The 20198-nt window shown below is 36.1% G+C and overlaps 1 protein-coding gene across 1 annotated transcript; it reads left to right on the top strand.

Annotated features, from left to right (window-relative positions):
- The first annotated feature begins 2564 nt into the window (after window positions 1–2564).
- On the top strand, window positions 2565–7232 carry LOC105037985 (protein LEAD-SENSITIVE 1). Its single transcript, XM_010913636.4, has 3 exons — window positions 2565–2677; window positions 2829–2902; window positions 6290–7232. Exons 1-3 carry the CDS (start codon window positions 2658–2660, stop codon window positions 6997–6999), a joined length of 804 nt encoding a protein of 267 aa, XP_010911938.1. The 5' UTR covers window positions 2565–2657; the 3' UTR covers window positions 7000–7232.
- The last annotated feature ends 12966 nt before the right edge of the window (window positions 7233–20198 follow it).

Here is a 20198-nt window from a genome sequence, read left to right on the forward strand (position 1 = left end):
GACTCAGTCTCTTAATTAAGAGGTAAGGAGCACCCGATCCTACCCTTTCTCAGGCCATATGATTTTTTTTTCTTCCTCCTCTCCCCTTTTTTCCCCATAGTTTTGATAGGCTATCAGTATGGAGGCCATTGCGGACAACAGCATGGTGATAATGATCACATGGACTTGGCAGATATAGCGTGGTGCTGACATGGACTAATTTTTGCAGATGTAGTAGTAATGTGGTCTAGATAATATCATGATTTCCACAACATTATATTTTTCTCCTCTGTTGCTATGATCAGTCATGTGTACCATTTTATTTTTTTTTACTATCTATCTTTCTAGACGCATCCAATCAAATGTATTATTTTTTTCTCGCCGCATAAGAGTTCTAAGCTCTCGCTTGTAGCCAACGTGTGTCATAGTTGTAATGGTGACATATGCCATGAAAGGGGACCTCTAAACTCTTCTTTTATATATAGTATAGATTCTTAAAATTGAAGGATAAAAAAAATGATTTGAGAAAATCTATACCTAAGCTTCTACATTTGATGGGATTTATTTAAAGAATGTTAAAGATCAAAGGGAACATAACTCACTGCATCTCCTTTTATTATTTTCAAATAATTTGCATTGATTTACACTTTTAGTTTAACAAGGATACCAGAGATTTAATAGAAAAGTATGTAAGGATCTATGTGAGCATGTATTTGATCCCATATTGATTATACATTGGATAGATTCTAGATATTTATATAGAATCAAGAAATCAAAATAATATATTATAGCTAATTTTTTTGCATGAGATTCTGAATCCCTACAAAAAAGAGTTGCTAGCCACTTTGATTTGATATCTTGATGTTTGTAGTGACAAAATATAGAGTACCATAAATGCTATTCTACAAAATATGGAGCATTATAATTGTTTGTTCAATTTTTAGACCTTATTTTTATCCAACAATTACTTTTTTAATAAAAAATTAATTAGTTCATTAAAATTTGTAAATATTATTCCAATCCCAAATCAAAGTTTTAGGTGGCATAGGATATATTCAACCCTATATTGTATAGCATAAGTCAACAAAATGGTTTCGTCATATTAATAATAGAAGGTCTTTCCATAGATATTTGATATAACTTTTAGTGAGAAGAATAATCCATGCACTTAGTAGAACAAAAATTATATGGGATAAGCACTCGAGAAAAAGTTATGGACAGACTTCATAGTTTACTATATTTCTCTTAGTACTAATCTTAAAGAAAAAACCTAAAAGTCAAAAACTCTATATACTAATGTAGTCTTTAATCTTGTAATTAAAAATAAAAAAGTATAGTATTCTCTTTCTTCCTTTTTTTTATAATATTTTTTTATTGACACATACTATATAGCTAAGTATTATACACCAAATAAATTAATCATCAAACAAGTTAATATAAATTGATATATTGATATATAATTTTCAAAATATGAAGTTCACCAATATATAGTTCACGACTAGGTGATACACACTTAGCAAATTAATTATCTAGCAATATAATACACACCTTCCAGCAAAGTGATACATAATTTCAAAATATTATACTCACCAATGTACATTATATGGCATGGTTATATATACTCATTGACTTTTTAATACATACTACTAGCTTCTTTGATATACACCTAACAATGCTCCAATATATATTTTCAGATAAATTAATATACAGTTTTTAGAACATACTTTTACTTAAAGATATGTGTTAGATCACTATTGAGTCTATATTAAAAAAAATTATAGTACATATTAGGAAGTCAATGAATGTGTATCATTCAAGCCATGTAGTGTATATTCATGAGCATAATATTTTGAAAATTATATATTAATAATCTTGGAGGTACGTATTACATTGTTAGATGATTACTTAGTGTGTATCATCTGATCATATATTGTATATTGATAAATTTTATATTTTAAAAATTATATATTAATTTATTTAAAGATATATTTTAACTTACTTAATGATTAATTTATTTTGTGTATCGTATGCCATACAATATGTACAGATAAAATATATATTGAAAATGATGAAGAAAAAAAAAAATTTTTAATCATGAAAGCATGAGACTTATAATTTTATTAGTAAAAATAATTTTTAATTTTTAATTTTTTTTAATTAATATTAATATTAAAAAAATATATGATAAATTATGAAATTCATCTTATAATTATTTCTAGGTTGCAAACACCACCGTGATTTTGTATATTGATGGATATCCTGATGAAGCCGATTCTGTCCTTCGTATTCCACCGCCGAATCTGAGCTTCAAACTCCCATCGCTTTCCGAGGCACATCAGGAAACCCGCAGCGGCGGTTTCAGACATGCAAGACACGTGTTGGTCCTCCGCGTGGCTTCTACAACCTGCACAATACCAATTCACCCGCAGGCGATCAAACCGTGTCCCGCGACACGCAGAAGCAAAACGTTCCGAACCGTTAGATACGACACTTGTCTCCCATCCACCTCCTCGCTCGCGTAGAAAGTGGGACAGAAGGCCGTAGGGGAAAAGAAAAACTGGCAGCCTTCGAATCGGAGTCCCCCCCCACCCCCCCTCCCCTCTCTCTTCCCTCTTCCCTCTTCCCGTCGTCCCGCTTTCTCTCCTTGGTATCGAGATCGAGGTAGAAGTCGTGAGAGAATGGGGCTTCTTTCCAACAGGTGTTAATTCTATCCCTTTTTTTTTGTTTTGTGATTCAGTTGTGTTTTCTTTGGATCAAATACCAATTTGAGGGGTTTTCTAATTTATTATTATTATTATTTTTTTTTTTGGATTGTGGTGGGTTGGTGGATTTGATGACGAATTGATTAGGATCGGGAAGGGGAGCTTGAAGCCAGGGGATCACATCTACTCGTGGAGAACTGCTTACGTCTACGCGCATCATGGTCTATTTCTTTCTTATCCCTTCTTTTTTCCGATGATCTCCCTTGATGGTATTATTATTAAGGCTAGTGATGAAAATTTTTAATATTGGTGGTTTAGATTTTTTTTTATGTTCTTATTGGAATTAATAGACGGAGTTTTTGCTTCTTTGATATTGGTTATAGAGATCCATAGAAGGAATTATTCAAAAATTGTGAACATAGGGACAAAGGTCCAGTTTTTTTTAATGACTTCCCAAATATATTGATGCTGAATTCTTCTAGTAAAAGCATAAGAGGACATGGTCACGTGTGTTTGATTTGTAGTTATTTGTAGCATGACTCACCTGGAAATAGACCACCTTGTCAATAACTAGGAACTGGTAAGCAGGCCTTGGATTGGACGTAAATGATTCAGTTGTTGGAATGGAGGGGAAGCTTGACTAACTGTTCGTGTTAATTAGCTTTAGCTTAGTTTTAAGGCATGGAATGAAACAAGAGGCACTTGTAGTGGGGCATGATGAAGTCATTGTCTCCTATCCATTTGATCATTATACAGCCTGATTGTTAAAAATTTTCGTGTCTAATATTGAGCTCTCACTGCTCGATTCTCTGTTCATTAAATCAGACTGACAAGCTTGGATCAAGCATCAGATGAAGGGAAAGGGAACTGCAAGTAAGGAGGAATAGGATGTCTCTCTAAGTTTCAGTCGAAATTCAATGATGAAAACTGATTGTTACTTTGTACTATCTTGGTTACTGGTTGATTGCATGCAATTAAATTTTTCATAAGGTTGAGACAATGAATATGCCCGGCATTTTATTTAAGATGGATCCTTTATTTTCATCGAAACAAGGAACCTTTATGCTATATTGATTCACATACTGAACTTAAGATTCCTAAGCCAGAAGTTGCAAAAATGGTGAGGCCTAAGAGGATGAGCTGGCCTACCTAGCTCTGGAGCTTCTTGGTTTTTGCCAGTCCTGTAGCCATTGAATCATGGAACTGGCTCTTACTCAACTATAGGTCTGAAAATTGATCCGAATGTACGTGATTTCATCTGATTTTTTTCAGAATCGGTGATTTTAGCGAATGCTTTTCTGGTGGAACTCTTTCCTCTGAAAATTCACTTCTATTGGTTTTGTATTCATACTTAGATGCACCCATATGGTGATTCTTAGCAATGGTCAAAAAGTTATTAGTTTCATTTAGATTCAGAAGCCAGCCATATTTTATGTTTTTGATTATGAAAAGTTAAAAAGTACATATGTGGAGTAGGCTGTACATTGTTTGTATGGTTTCTTTCATTTTACCGTGTTAAACACATTGCTAAGTGTTCCTTTGTACTAGCCCCCTCACGGATAACTAAGATAAAGAAGCTTTGCGAAAAATGAAAGAGAGCATGGTTTTTTTTTTTTTTTTTGGGTGGGTGGGGTGGGGGGGTGGGATGGTTCAATATTGAGCAATAGCAATTGCTTTGCTCATTATATTAAACCATGCTGCATGCTAGTCCAAGCCTTGCATTGTATGTGTCAGTTGGCATGTCTGGCAGTCAGGAGCACGACTTTGGCCAAAAATGAATGCTCATTTGACGTCTTCTTATTCTAGAGTTAGTGTAAGATTTCTTGTGCCAGTATGATATTTTCATTAATTTGATTGCATAACAAAAAGCCTCATGTTTGAGGGCAAAAAGGTTTTTGCACAACTAGCTTAAGTTCGGGAACAAGAACACTTTTCCATTTGGTAGAAGAGGCATGTAGGCAATGGGTGACACAATTTTGTGAGAGGAGTGTGGTAGCCCTCCCAAGTACCATGACTATCAAACCTTGACTTCCCTGAGGTGACTGAAACTTCGAATGAAGTCTTGACCAATAAGGTACCAGGGCTTCTATAAATGACCCTGAGATCCATGAGGGCCCAGGGCTTGCACATCAGCCATGACAATGAAGCATCCATGACTTTGTCTTCCTAGAAAGTTTTGATAGGTCTTAAGCATAGGCAAGTCAGAAATATTTGACAAATTAGCATCATCCTGGGAACAAAGACTCATGTACAAAAATTAGCAAACAATTCAAAAATTAACAAACGATGGGCATTGTTTTTGATCAAAAGTCCAATTATGATCATCAAAAGAACAGCTTTTATGATATTTCTTTTCATATAAGTGAGGATGTTGTATTGAAAATAATTGGTGTTATGGTCATCCTTAATTCCACTTATTACAGGATATCTATTTTGGCTAGGTGTCTGCTTGACAAAGGAGGCAATTATAATGGCTTATGTGCAATCTTAGAGTGGGATAATTCTTACTCTTGCAATTTTGTCTTTCTATTCTACTAATGGCATTTACCTAGGCTTCAGCTTTTGTCATGTATCTTTGCAGTTGTGCATTTATTCTGTATTTTCAGATATCATAACTTTTTGTGCATATTGTTGATTAATTCTGTTCTTTAATATGTGGACTGCAAGTACAGGCAACCTAACAAATGACAAAGAGAGCTCTTTCTTACATCTTTCTTTATCACACATTGTCAATTTATGCTTCTGTTGGCTTTATATGTTTGTCTTCCATTGATGTTTTGCCTTTTTTTTCTTTTCTCCTTTCCACATATAAGTTTAATTCTCTTATATTCTTCTCATCAAATAATATGTGCAGAACACCTCCTTGTTAAATGACATTCCTATTGTTTACAACAAGATTCTTGTATGTTTTGAAAATTGAAATCTGTGACTTTAAGATCCAACTTTCGCACCACCTTAGATGATCATGTATTGCAGCAATGTGATGTTACTGGCTGCTTCCTTCCATAGCTTAGGCTTATACGTTGCTTGTCCTTTGTTTACGTGCATGTTTAAGGTATACTTTCATGATACAGTGTAATGTTTTGACAACTAGGAAAGTAAAGAAATTTCTTATGAGTCATGACTACTCTTTCCATTTCCCACATGGAGATGCAGGGTGAAGTGAGGGGGTTTTCCCCTCATTTCCAGGAGGCAAAAGTAATGTACAGAGGATTTTGGTAGATTCCATCAATATATGGAGTGCAACTGCATAAAATTAATCTTGCTTCTCAATCTATTCTTGCTTACGAATTGAAAAGATCTTTATAATATGAGTTAATGTGAACTTACATTTTAACTTTTTAAAGAAGTGTTTGATTGCCTTGAGTCGACAATTTTATCTCAGGAATCATACTGAAGTGCCATTTTTCTCTTCAAATTTCCATTTCCATTAAGAACGATCTCCTGTAGTTTTTCATGTTTTATCCTTCCAAGATGTGTTTGATGTTCATCTATCAAACAAAAAAATTACTTCCACATTTAGATCTCTAGTATAATTGACTTCATTTTTTTGAATCTTCCTATTATAACTTTTTTTTAAAAAAAATTATTTCTTATAAGCATAACAGGAATTTATGTGGGGGATGATAAGGTCATCCATTTCACTAGAGGACGAGGTGAAGAAGTGGGGACTGGAACTGTTCTAGATCTCCTCCTTGTAAGTTCTGGCCCTAAGCGAAATCGAACCCCCTGTGCAACCTGCAGTGCCCATCTAGCTGAGTCCCATGGTGTAGTGTCCTCGTGCCTTGATTGTTTCCTGGCTGGTGGAGTCCTTTACCGCTTTGAGTACAGTGTTAGCCCTGCCCTCTTCCTTGCCAAGGCTCGGGGTGGTACATGCACTCTTGCAGTCTCTGATCTGGATGAAATAGTGGTCCATCGGGCTAAGCATTTGCTCAACAATGGCTTCAGATGCTACAATGTATTCAAGAACAACTGTGAGGATTTTGCCATTTACTGTAAGACAGGACTTCTTGTGGCGGAACAAGGAGTGGTTGGACAAAGTGGACAGACGATATCCATCATAGGTGGGCCACTTGCTGCAGTTCTGTCAACACCATTCCGACTTCTTACAACAAATGTGTATGGAATGGCGGCAACAGCTGTTGGAGTTTACTGTGCCAGCCGGTATGTTGCTGACATTGGAAACCGGAGGGATGTCTTAAAAGTGGCTGTAGAGGATCTGACAGCAGGACTAGCAGCAGGTAGAGTTCAGGTGGTCGACAATGGAAGTCAGATGGCTCTGCCTGCTAATCAGATGGCTCTGCCTGCTAATGGTTAGTGCTTCTGATTATATCGCATGGAGGTATATCATTTATGACTTTGCTTGTATTCTAAATGGAGGTATATCTCTTCAAGAATACAATAAATTGAGGCTTGCTTGCACAGATGACTTTTTATAAGTTGCTTGATTGAACTGATTTGATGTCTATTGTTCCATGTTCTTTGTAAAAATCTTGCTGTTAAATCATGGAAAAGATAAATCAGTCAAATGTCACTTGTATTCTGGTAAAATGTCATGTCTTCGGTTGTTTATTTTTAATTTAAGTGATGTTATGTGGCACTGAAAATAGGCTATAATTTAGAGCTTTTAGGTTGTGCATGGTTTAAAGTGCTTTGCTGACTGGACTCTCTTGATATTTGAAAATGTCTTGGGAGATATAGCTATGCTGCAATTTGTCGGTATAAAGCTAATCTTGATGGGATAGGACTATTTGAAGTTAATATTTGCACTATTTCAGTCAGCCTTGCCCACTTGATGCTTACCTAGCCACCAAACACGCTTGCACATACAAGAAAAAGAAAAAATGAAAAAAAAAAAAATCCGAAGTTGTTGCCTTTTTTTTTCTTGAAAAAAAAAGAATCTTTATGGTAACCAGGAATATTTGGATTGAGGTTTCAAGATGAGCTCTGTAACCTGGTATATGATGAATTCTCTAATATTTAAGGAATAGAATGGAGCCTGTAACATTTTGGACTTGATGGATTAATTAATGATGTTTTCAAGGTCATATGGTGGTGTTGTTCACTTTGGCTGCTGCAACCAGGGAACATGGTAGAAAGCTCTAGTGCATTAAAGTCAGAAATTTATTTGAATTAGAAAATAGTCTGTTGCAATAAAATGTAGGCTTTAATTAAAGACGATTTTTTTTTGGATTTTCGTCTATCTTGATTCTGCAGTTGAAGTAAGGGAATGTTATCTGATTATAGGTCATCACTGTAAGGTTTTGTTTCCATTACAAGTTGTAGGACCTGTTTGGTTGTTAGGTTTCACAAATGGTTTTAGATAAAACCTAAAAGCAGTGAGCTCTATAACAATATATGTTTACTAGCTTTTTATGAAACATGTTTTTGAAACTGACATCATAAAAACCTAAAATGGTTTTTACTACCTTTTTCCATAAAACCTGCTTCACAGAAATCCAGGTTTTTACAGTTATTTATTTTAATCAAACTTGTGGACGTCCAAACTTCCAGGTACTTTGGGCAGCAAAATATGTGCCCTAGAGAGTCATTCTATTGGAACAGTTTCAGAATTGGGGTATCAGAAAACATTAAGTGATGCACCAGACGTGGATGAAGTTAGGAATAATATTGTTTTCTTGAGAGAAAGGAATAACATTTTGTGATTGAATGAGACTTTGGTATTAGTCGTGGCAATGGATTCAAAGATTTAGAGATACTTAACTACAGAGTGACTGGGCGTGAACTAACGACAACATAGGTTATATAAATCTAGGTGATGTCAGGCAAAAACCTTCATATTTTTTGGTTCTTGGTCATAAATCTGTAATCTTCGCTGCTCCCTCCCCCAAAAAGGACCCATATTTCTGTTAGCATTTTCACTTTTCCCATCAGTGGCTTTATTTGTGGATCAAATATTTTTCTATGAATTTCTTATCTATCAAGCCTCCTTGGCTTGAAGAATGAAGGAATCATTTGGTCAAGAATGTTTCTCAGCCTTATCTGGCCTGAAAATACTATGCTTTAAAGTGGAAAAGGATGGACAGGGATAGCCTTTATAGTCCATTATGCCATCATCATGCTCCAGGATCGCTATCATGGTTGATGTGAATGCCAGAGCTAAAGTTAGACGGAAGCTTGAGGTGGTCTTGGAGACGAAGGAACTGGCAAAATGAGACGTCAGATCTTAGCTAAGATGGAGGTAGGAGTGTAAACGAGTCAAGCTATTTGCGAGCTATTCGAGTTCGAATCGGCTCATTTATTATCAAGTTCGAGTAAGTTTTCGAGTCGAGCTCAAGTAGCAAGATATTCGGTTCGAAAATTTGCGAATCTATTCAAATTTATATATATTTTAATAATATTATTTTTATTTATAATATATATATTAATATATATATTATTATTAGGCTAAAATTCGATTTCAAGTTCGAGCTCGAGTCTGGTTCAGTTGATATTTGAGTCAAATTGAGTCGATTTCGAATATTGCCTATTTTTCATCGAGTCGAGCTCGAACTTAGGATATTAAAGTTCGGTCGATCTTAAGTCGAATTTCGAGCCTAAATATTTTGAGTGGAATCGAGCTCAGGCTTCCAACTATTTGACTCGATTTGGTTTGATTGTACCCCTAGATCGGGGTTGACTGCAGTCGAATCCCAATCTGAGTTTCATTAGCCAGCCATGGGCAGAGCTGAAACGGACTTCTGAACGAGCTCTAGGAGGTTAGCAGTGTAGAAACATTGATCGTATTGGTTGAGGAAGGGATGAGTGGATGAATTTTTGTTGAATGATTAAAGTGCCCAACTCATGACTAACAAATTTATAGGTTGAATTCTTGCTGGATGCATGCCATAGGAAAGTTCAACAAGTCCATTGGGATTAGCTCTCCATAGGAAAGTTCAACAAGTCCATTGGGATTAGCTCTCGGTAGAGCTCCTTTATGAGTCGTCGCCAATCCTGTTCAAACTCCATGCAGCTTTGCTTTATGACTACCTGGCATTCTTCAATGGACTTCAGACATGCCAGAGGCATCTGATAAGAAACAATTTGTGGGGAGATCCCAGGCCTCATGAGACCAGTGGTCAGCTTTGTCTATTGCTTTATTGTTGCCCGTGCACCCTCGCGCATCAGTGCTGCACTGTTGAGACTGAATTACTTGCATGGCACATCAAACTTGTTGAATCCAGTGGATTGCATGGTCAAAGTGTATCCAATCGGGCGGCGGGTGCCATGGGAAGAACCATCACTATTGGTTGAACATGTCATGTGCCTTGGTTGGTCTCAGTTCATTGGATGGGAGGTCAATGGTGGCCATCCGCAGTCACTGGTGGGTTCTCGATGGTTGGCAGGGGAAGTTCTACATAGATTGATGGAATGGGAAAGAATTAGGATTAGAAAGTCTTTGAATATTTCTAGGGGTAGAAAGGAAGGAGATGTAATGGCTCTTTTGAGCCGTGCTTGGAGAGGTTAAGGGATGGTCTATGGTGGTCTAAACTTATCATGTCATGGACTCATAGCTTAAAAATTTAAGCTGTTAGAAGGAGGACTGACCCAAGTTAATAAACCTACATGGCACCCCTTTTATTTGTTAATGTGGGGTTGTGGCAATTTTTGCTATCCAATCTCGTGACACTCTCATTAGGTTGGCTCCTACTCAAGAGAGGGAGGCCCATCCATGGCTCATGCCCTACTCAATATCCTCCTTGATCCTCATATCCTCCAGTAAGAGGCTCATATAACTAATAAAGGTTATAATACACGATGGACCTAGCTTTGGTACTATTTGTTATGGATTCACGGCTCAAAAATTTACACTCTACTTGATGTCCTCCCTGATCCTCATATCCTCTAGTAAAAGGCTCATATGAGTAATAAAGATTGTGATGCACAGTGGGCCTAGCTTTGGTACCATTTGTCATGGATTCATGGCTCAAAAATTTCAACTGTTGAGAGGAGCTATCCAGACCAATAGATCCACATGGTGTCCTTTTTATGAGTCAATGTGGGACCATGACATATGGAAGCATGATAGTGTCATATATCTTTTAGTAGTAAGGCTGGAAAAGGTGGATGAATTGGAAGAAAAGCTAGGTGTTGTGGAAGGTACAAATGTATTGCCCATCTAAGTCTTTTTCATTCAGCCAAGATGAGAAGATATAGATGTGTAATTCAAGGGATTTAAATGAGTTGAGCTTGAGCCTGTTGGCTCACACTATTCTACTATCACAGCTTGCTTAAGTTGAAAGTAGGAATATATAAGAGTAAATTACAATAATCTCCCTTGAAGTTTGAGGTAATTACGGATTCCCTATCAAATGTTTTGAAAATATCTATTTTACTACTTAATTTTTGATATATATATATATATATGACGTGTGATCCCCTACTAATATCTTTCTGTTAAATAAACTAATAGTCATACAAATATCATCACTATCTAATATCCCACCCATGGCTCGTGCCCTACTCGATGTCCTCCTTGATCCTCGTATCATCCGGTAAGAGGCTCATATGACTAATAAAGGTTGTGATATATGGTGGACCTAGCTTTGGTACCATTTATCATGGATTTATAGCTCAAAATTTAAATTCTACTCGATATCTTCCTTGATCTTCGTATCCTCCAATAAGAGGCTCATATACTGATAAAGGTTGTGATACACAGTAGGCCTAGCTTTGGTACCATTTGTCATGAATTCACAGCTCAAAAATTTAAACTGTTGGAAGGAGCTATCCAGACCAACAAATCCACATGGCATCCTTTTTATGAGTCAATGTGGGACTATGACATATGGAAGGATGATAGTGTCATATATCCTTGAGTAGTAAGGCTGGGAAAGGTAGATGAATTGGAAGAAGAGCTAGGTGTTGTGGAAGGTACAGATGTGTTGCCCATCCAAGTCCTTTTCATTCAGCCAAAATGAGAAGATATAAATGTATAATTCAAGGGGTTTAAATGAGTTGAGCTTGAGCTGACTCACACTATTCTACTATCATAGCTTGCTTAAGTTGAAAGTAAGAAATATATAAAAGTAAATTATAAGTACAGATTCCCCATCTAATGTTTTGGAAGAAAAGCTAGGTGTTGTGGAAGGTACAAATGTATTGCCCATCTAAATCTTTTTTATTCAGCCAAGATGAGAAGATATAGATGTGTAATTCAAGGGATTTAAATGAGTTGAGCTTGAGCCTGTTGGCTCGTACTATTCTACTATCACAGCTTGCTTAAGTTGAAAGTAGGAATATATAAGAGTAAATTACAATAATCTCCCTTGAAGTTTGAGGTAATTACGGATTCCCTATCAAATGTTTTGAAAATATCTATTTTACTACTTAATTTTTGCTATATATATATATATATGACGTGTGATCCCCTACTAATATCTTTCTGTTAAATAAACTAATAGTTATACAAATATCATCACTATCTAATATCCCACCCATGGCTCGTGCCCTACTCGATGTCCTCCTTGATCCTCGTATCATCCGGTAAGAGGCTCATATGACTAATAAAGGTTGTGATATATGGTGGACCTAGCTTTGGTACCATTTATCATGGATTTATAGCTCAAAATTTAAATTCTACTCGATATCTTCCTTGATCTTCGTATCCTCCAATAAGAGGCTCATATACTGATAAAGGTTGTGATACACAGTAGGCCTAGCTTTGGTACCATTTGTCATGAATTCACAGCTCAAAAATTTAAACTGTTGGAAGGAGCTATCCAGACCAACAAATCCACATGGCATCCTTTTTATGAGTCAATGTGGGACTATGACATATGGAAGGATGATAGTGTCATATATCCTTGAGTAGTAAGGCTGGGAAAGGTAGATGAATTGGAAGAAGAGCTAGGTGTTGTGGAAGGTACAGATGTGTTGCCCATCCAAGTCCTTTTCATTCAGCCAAAATGAGAAGATATAAATGTGTAATTCAAGGGGTTTAAATGAGTTGAGCTTGAGCTGACTCACACTATTCTACTATCATAGCTTGCTTAAGTTGAAAGTAAGAAATATATAAAAGTAAATTATAAGTACAGATTCCCCATCTAATGTTTTGGAAATATATATTTTACTACTTAACTTTTGCTATATGTACGACACATGACCCCCTACTAATATCTTTTTGTTAAATAAACTAAATAGTCTTACTAATATCATCACCATCTAATCTATTGGAGTCTTAAAATATCTTATACTTTTTATTTTAATAATTTTTTATTTTTCAAATTTTTATATTTGACCAACGGTTTATATGTATTTTTTCGAAATATTGGGTGGGATCGTATAATTATCCCAAACCTTGAGAGAAGTCAGGATAATTTACTCAATATAAAAATAATTTTATATATTTATTACTTATAAGTCAAAATAATTTATTAAAGTAAAATTTTGAAATTAAGACTATATATGATGTAATCAGAATAATTAATTACACCTGCATTAAGCAAGCGAAGCCTTATTCCAGCTCTCATTCTAGTTGCGTTGTTCTCATGATCTGTATCTTATACTTCTCTATATTTTTTGTACACATCTTCAATTTGCTAACCGAAATAAACTGCAATCTCATCATTCTATGATTTGTATTTGCAAGAGGATTGGCCTCGAAAAACAAGTTTAAACTGCCATTTTTTTCTTTTTAGTCCATAAGCAAAATAATTACAACCGTTGGGATTAGGGTCTATGCCAGTGTCAAATGCATCAAAACTAAGTATTGCTGTACAACTTCAGAAACAAAAAAATTACTCAAGTTGTTGATCACAATAAGCTGCTTGTCTGCCACTTTATTGGGCTCCCTTGCCGCATGTCGATGTCTAACCTACTGCAGGGTCCTTGTGACCTTAGTGTCAAATTGTCAATTAGGATAGCTTGATATCATGGTCCCTCTTTCCTGTTGAAGTAGCCAGTAGTCACAATCCATAGTAATAACATAACACGATTGCAATCAGTAAAAGAAAGAAAAAGAAAAAAAAAAACAAAAGAAATGAAACCTAATATGCTTTAGACTCATTTGCTTACCCAACATCAAGGCCTCTCTGATTGCCCAAGCTTCGATGTAATTTGGCTGCATGCAGCTGCATATGCTTTGCACCTTGATGATAGAGGTTGTCCCATATGGGGTTGCAAGCAATTATTCTAGCCCTCGCCACCCTGCTGTCCTAACACAAAATCTTCTAACAGTGGGTATCAGCTATTTAAGCTCCTATTGAGATTTTATCTCTGGCATTGCAGAAGATGCATGGCATAGTCACAAATGGACATCTAACCCATTCTAGTCTCTTAGAGCCCTGCAAAGGTGAGGCTTTGAACCAGCCCCATGCTTGGCTTAATTCTAGTCAATCAGACTATCTAAGTTTATTCCATGGCATGCGAGACTACTTAAGATGATTGATAGATTCTGGTAAGAGATGACAAAATGCAGCAAGTGGGATGTTGGTGATGGTGAATGGGGTTATGTCATAGCCTGGTAGATATATAACTGGTCTCATAACAGCTTTCATACATAGGTTGGTACTCTAGGGACAATTTTTTTCAATCATTTAGCTAGCCGGATGATCTGTCGTGGTCATATGCAACACTAAAGCATGTGAAGCCAAATGAGGATATCTCTCCTTGGCGATCTTATTTCGTCACAAACCAAAGCTCATTCCCATCTGTCAATAGCACACTCAATAATCATACAAGAGAGGAATATTGAGATTTTTTTTTTTCGAGAAAAAGAATTGAGAATGTTAGTCACCATACCAGCATAAGGGAGAGCTTAGTTTGGTCCTGTTCTGACCAGTAGCATTCAGCAACTCATATCCACACTGTTTGGCTGAAGATTATTGGAAAAGCAAGGACACTGAAACTAAAGAAGCACACTATGTGACCAAGGACCACTGATAAAACTATATCTGTGTGCAATTGCCAAGTTTAAGACAGTCCACCTCTAGTATGACAAAAACATGCTGAACAGCCTGCCAACTCTATGCAAGGATCACATCAATCTAACTGTGGGAATCCTTCGCTTCCAAGGCCTGTGACATGATGACACATCATACCCCATCTAGGATTTCTGAAAAGCTAAGCCATCATGAGCCTCAGAAATTTCCAGCCATTCACCAAGTTGCAAGAATCTTGGTCATGTGTCTGGCAAACGTGTCCCTACGTTTCAAAAGCTGTGGAGTAGGCCAGGGAAGAAATTTTTTGAGGAAAGGCCAGGGAAGAAACTAAGCAGTTCTGTGGACCATCCAATTAAACCTAAACCAAAATAATTCTATACTAGCCAATTGAATTGTTGTTGTGGTTGCGGTTATTCAATGATTATAAAGGCTTCAATTAAGTTAGATCAAACATACAAGCGTGCAGTGTCAGATGATGTCCTTGCATGATAATCTCTCTCAACAGCTGGCTACTTAGCTAAGTTGCTGTCAGTGAGAGTAATGTACAAACTTGAAAATTTTAATTAGATTTTTAACCTTCCATGCACTTGTGCTAAGACATTGTATGCAATATAACATGTTGGGCCATTTTAAGTAAAAGGTCGAGAGTGGTGATGTACCTCAGTCGTCAATGTTTGTGGTCTTTAGTGTTATTCAATGTTAATGCATCAATCATAGGACATCTGCAACCCATGGAAAAAAGTTAATGATAGGTTTGAACTGGTCCTCAAGTTTGTAATTTTATCATTACAAATAGAGTGCAATATTGACTCCTTACAAGGTTCACATACAATCATTGTGCCAATTTTCAACTACTACTTGCATTCTAAGGGCTGAGACTAGTTCAGAATTCAGATGCTGTTTTTTAATAGAAACAGCAAAATATAATGTTGACTCAGTATTGCTTAGAAAGATTCATCATTGTCAATTTTTACTAGTCCAGGTTTTTGTGTATAAAGACTAGTTCATTTACAGAAAGGATAATTACAAACCAAAGTACTACAAGAGACTAGACATAAATGACTTATTGCACATAACCCTTTGTAAATTGTCAGATTTATAAGCTCAAGTGGTAAAGAAGCAACCAAATACTATCCTGGAAAATTTGAAAGGAAACAAAAGAAAATAAGATCAAAGCAGATGGAGAACAGCCTATTCTGATTTCTTGGCCTTCAGATATGTCTATTGATACTGATTTTTGTTTTGCTTCCCTAGAATTAGATGATGAACCTATGTTACCCTGTATGTTGTAATCATTGTGATCGAAAGTTTTCTTTTTCTACAAATGGTCAAGTGGTGTTTGCTCTCCATATATGCATTCATGATCAAATTAAAATGCCCATCAAGGGTAATCACCAAAATGTCACCAGTGTTCCTCAATTGCTGTAAGGTGCAAGCACGATTTCACTAAAGATTAAAACATCAGGCCAAGTCCAGTTGTACTGAGAATGGCCTACAAATGCCTGAGCTAAATTTAGACTGAGGTTGGATTCTTATTGCACTAGATCAGGCATTCATGCTGATTGGGCTCGCTAACACATTGGATGCATGCTTGGAATTTGAGATCCACATTTGTTCAATCGATGTTCGCTTTGCATGAATCAGCCTGCAGCTTTACCTGCATCATCTGCTGAGCCTGATCCATCTGAAGTGCAAAGTTTCTGAACTACATCAAAATTTGAACATGAATAGCATAAATTACCCACTATCTTCCACATAAATGGAGTGGCCCCACTCCAACAGAAAACTTTCCAGAGCAGACTACAGGTTATCTATTTCAGATGCTGTGTTCAAAGTTTCCAACCAAAAGCCAGAGTGAGGGGAAACATTAATTTCTAAGGACTTAATGGTTAGAAACCTCTATGACCATGTCATTCTCAGGGCACTAAGAGCCCTTTGTTCTCTGGCAAACAATAGTAGACTTCACCAGCAAATGTCAAGGGAGGCTCCGAAGTGCGACCCCAGCAGTTCTATTATTAGTTTGTCCTCTGATATTAGTTTTCTGGAAGCATGCATGCCTTGTCTTCTACTCCAACAGAAAGTATGGCAATGAGTTGTACGCGTACCAAACTGTGACGGATTAGGACAGCATCCAAGTCTATTCAAATAAGAACAATGGGTGCAACTATCACATGCATATATGTATATTGGAGCTGGGTTGCCTGATAGGCATCCAGGCCAGTGTTAACCAGGTGCAATGCACTGCAAAATTTAAAAAGAAGGTAGAATTATTGTTGTCCAACAATCATAGAAGCAATCTAGGATTCATATTAGAGACATATTGGGTTATTGATTCCAACCCTAGCTCCTCTCACTATCATAGGCATTTTTTTAGATAATTGCTGATGCTAATAAGCATCGAAAATCTTCTCGCCGACACAATAAAAAGCATCCAAGAAGTGTCAGCTACGCAATGTGTCGCAAACGAAATTTTCAATGCTTTGTGGTCAGATTTTTAGTGAACGATGTCAGCCTGTTTCTTAGAAACAGAAAAAGGATCCAGCAAGAGCTGGGAAAGATCTAGGTTCATTTCTGGGCAGTGTTTCAAGATCTATTACTCAAGTAACTATTTAGTTGACAGTGATCCTGCTATAGTTCTCAAACTTAATTCATGCTAAAGAAGTCATTCATGCAATAATAAGTTAAATGTAGAAACTCATGGCAATTAATGTCAAATAAGATGATGAAGAATTTACATATAATTAAAGTCCAGAATGCACATACATAAATTCAGTAAATTAACTTTAATGGCAGAATCATGTATACTTTCACTTTCTCCTTTTAAATAAAACACTAACAGTTTGCTCAAAAAATAAAAAAGGAAAAAGAAAAAGGAAAAGAAAAAGAAAAAGCAGATGGCTAAACATTCATTAGCCCTTGATGGGAGACCCACATGCCATATGTCTCAGCGTAGGGCTACTAAATGCTTGACACTTAAAATTAAGACTGCACTTGACATTTTTGTTATTTTTCTAGAAATATTAGAAACATGGACTTTTGTTTCTATTTTATTTTCAGATTTCTGTTTGGCTTATTATTTTTTTTTTTTTTTTACAATAAGGGACGACAACGTAGCTAACGGTGAGGAAAAGAAAAAGGAGATAGAGTTGGCATCGTAGTTGAGAACGATACAGAGCTCGAATAAAGAGGTAGTCGAGGAAGCAGTAGAAAAAAAAGATAGGAATGGACCAGTGATGCAGCTGGAGATAAGTGATAGCTAGGTATTGGGTGGAGAGGTGACCACTAAGATTCGAAAAGCTATTATGGTTGGGCAGAGATGACAGGGCTAAGAGCAAGATTGGTTAGAAAAAGATTGGGAGAACGATGAAAACTCACTTTTACAAAGCAAGAAGTGATTTTTTCACCTCATTTGTTTTAGAAATAATTAAAATAATTTTAAAATAAAATCAAAAATAAAATAGTTAAATATATTTTCTGCATTGGATTCTATATATTTATTTTTTTTTTAAATATCAAAAAGACCGATCTATACAATATCCACTCCATAAGGAGTTTAATATGTGGGAACTCGGAAAGGTTCCTTTGCTGGGCTCCTGGCGTCAAACTTGTCATTATATCCACATATTGCGGATGTCGTTAAATTTTTATTTCCACAAACGTACGAACTTCCAATCTCCACGAAGAAACATATATAAAACATGTCACCAAACCAAGGACATTATATTAGAACTTGTTCATCGATTTAACAATGGCTAAAGAGAAACTATTCACTACTTCCAACATTCCCTCGTGGGCCTTCCTTCGGAAGGCGAGTTGCAGGCGTTTCTGGTGGTCCGTGGTTCGCGTTTGTACCATTCCTCGCCTGGCCCACCAAATATAACTCAACATTAAAACCTAATACAATAAAATGAAAGTTTGTTTTTTCTTCTTTTGGATGTAAAGAATCAAATGAAAGTGATAATGTTCTTTTAGTCCAGCTCTTCCCCCATTGTTGATGATATTGCAAACTGCACCACACCTTTCTAGATTTCACTAATTATTTTTGAAAGAAATAGAGGGCTGGAGGGACACCAATCAATAATTCAACTTCCTAGGTCAAAGTTTCTGGATTTGAAGCTAGAATTTCTGGTTGCCAAACAGAGTATGAATATTAGAGAATTCTCGCTTACTTAAATTTTATTAATTAATATATCTATTTTTGACAAATTTTCTTTGAAAATATATGGATACTAAAATTAACAAATGCCGCACTTCCTTTCAAAACATCAATATTTACATCTAAGAAATTAATAACATGATCCAATTCTCGGGGCGACCCATCTCGTAGTGGACGGTGATTCAGCCACAATGATTGCTTGGCTGCAGAAAGATATCTCTGGCGGAGGCTCTCACCTCCTTTTGCATGATGCAATAAGACTATTAGAAGAGAGCAGTGTGCTGATTATCCGACATGTCTTCCACGAGACGAATTTGGTAGCTGATTGGATGTCATCTTTTTTAGCAGAGCACACAGGAGAGATCGTCTAGACTGCGATGGGGATTATCCCGAGATAGCTTCGAGATATTTTATTTTTTAATTCTATTAATTGTATTCATATAAAATTTATATAAATTAACCATCTTATGAATAATAATAATAATAATATGATCCAATTCAGCCATGGATCTAAGCATCGTAAGAAGTGGCTTTCTCTAATAATGCTCACGCCATAAGGAAATTGTAAGACTGTGTTGATACAACAATATTCACAACATTGATGTGGTAAACGTTGTCACTCAAACGCTATATAGAATTTCATAATTAATGTTATGATGCTGCCAATCTTCATTGTCTCTTCTAGGAGTCCACCAAACATGATCCATGATAGTTGTGAGTCACATACGGCGAACCAATAATGCATATTAATGCTCGGCCTATTCTAAGTCTCAAATGACAGCCCATGCTATTTCAGCATTTGTCCATGTGTGTTGATAGTGTCAATCTTCATTGTTTCCTCCATTAGTCCATCTAACACTTCTATGATAGTAGTTGTATAAGACCATTAAGCTCACTAACAGTGCAAAATACTATACCTCTCTCAAACGCTTACTGATGCTAAAGATGCCAGCAATGTCGGTGATAAATGTTCTTCTTTGCTGTATCAGTGAAGATAGTTGGGCAAGTGGGCCAAAGTTGGTCATTTGCAAAGGAAAAAAAAAAAAAAACGAAAAATTATGGCCAATGCAAAGAGAACCAATGCTCGTCTTTTATTTGAATGTCTTTTATGCTCTTGACCAGAAGTTGGGGCATGTTTGATGGGGGTAAGTTGAACTCTGGAATGAAAATAGCAATAAGTGACTCAATCACCAAAAAAAAAAAAGGAAAATAGCAATAAGTGACTCCTCTTTTGGTCATTTGGCTGGGAGAATTCTATATCCATTCAGATTCCAAAGAAAAATTTGAAAATTTCAATCCTTTAAAATTTAATTCATATTTTTTTTGATAGTCAAAAATTATTATTATTATAATTTTGATTTTGATCATGAATCAAATACATGCGATAATACTTAAAGAATAGCTATCTTTTCCATGAAGGTTAATTTCAACTTTCTGAGTTATGATGTTTTTCTAGAGTTGGCGAGAGAATCTGTATCA

This window comes from Elaeis guineensis, chromosome 1 (genome assembly GCF_000442705.2).
Source record: "Elaeis guineensis isolate ETL-2024a chromosome 1, EG11, whole genome shotgun sequence".
Taxonomy (NCBI): Eukaryota; Viridiplantae; Streptophyta; class Magnoliopsida; order Arecales; family Arecaceae; genus Elaeis; species Elaeis guineensis.

What these genes read in the sequence shown, in the direction of transcription:
- LOC105037985 (XM_010913636.4), top strand. Translation starts at nt 2,658, where the DNA reads ATGGGGCTTCTTTCCAACAG. An exon ending in ATGGGGCTTCTTTCCAACAG is followed by an intron (nt 2,678 to 2,828) that starts GTGTTAATTCTA and finishes CGAATTGATTAG; the next exon opens with GATCGGGAAGGGGAGCTTGA. An exon ending in TTACGTCTACGCGCATCATG is followed by an intron (nt 2,903 to 6,289) that starts GTCTATTTCTTT and finishes TAAGCATAACAG; the next exon opens with GAATTTATGTGGGGGATGAT.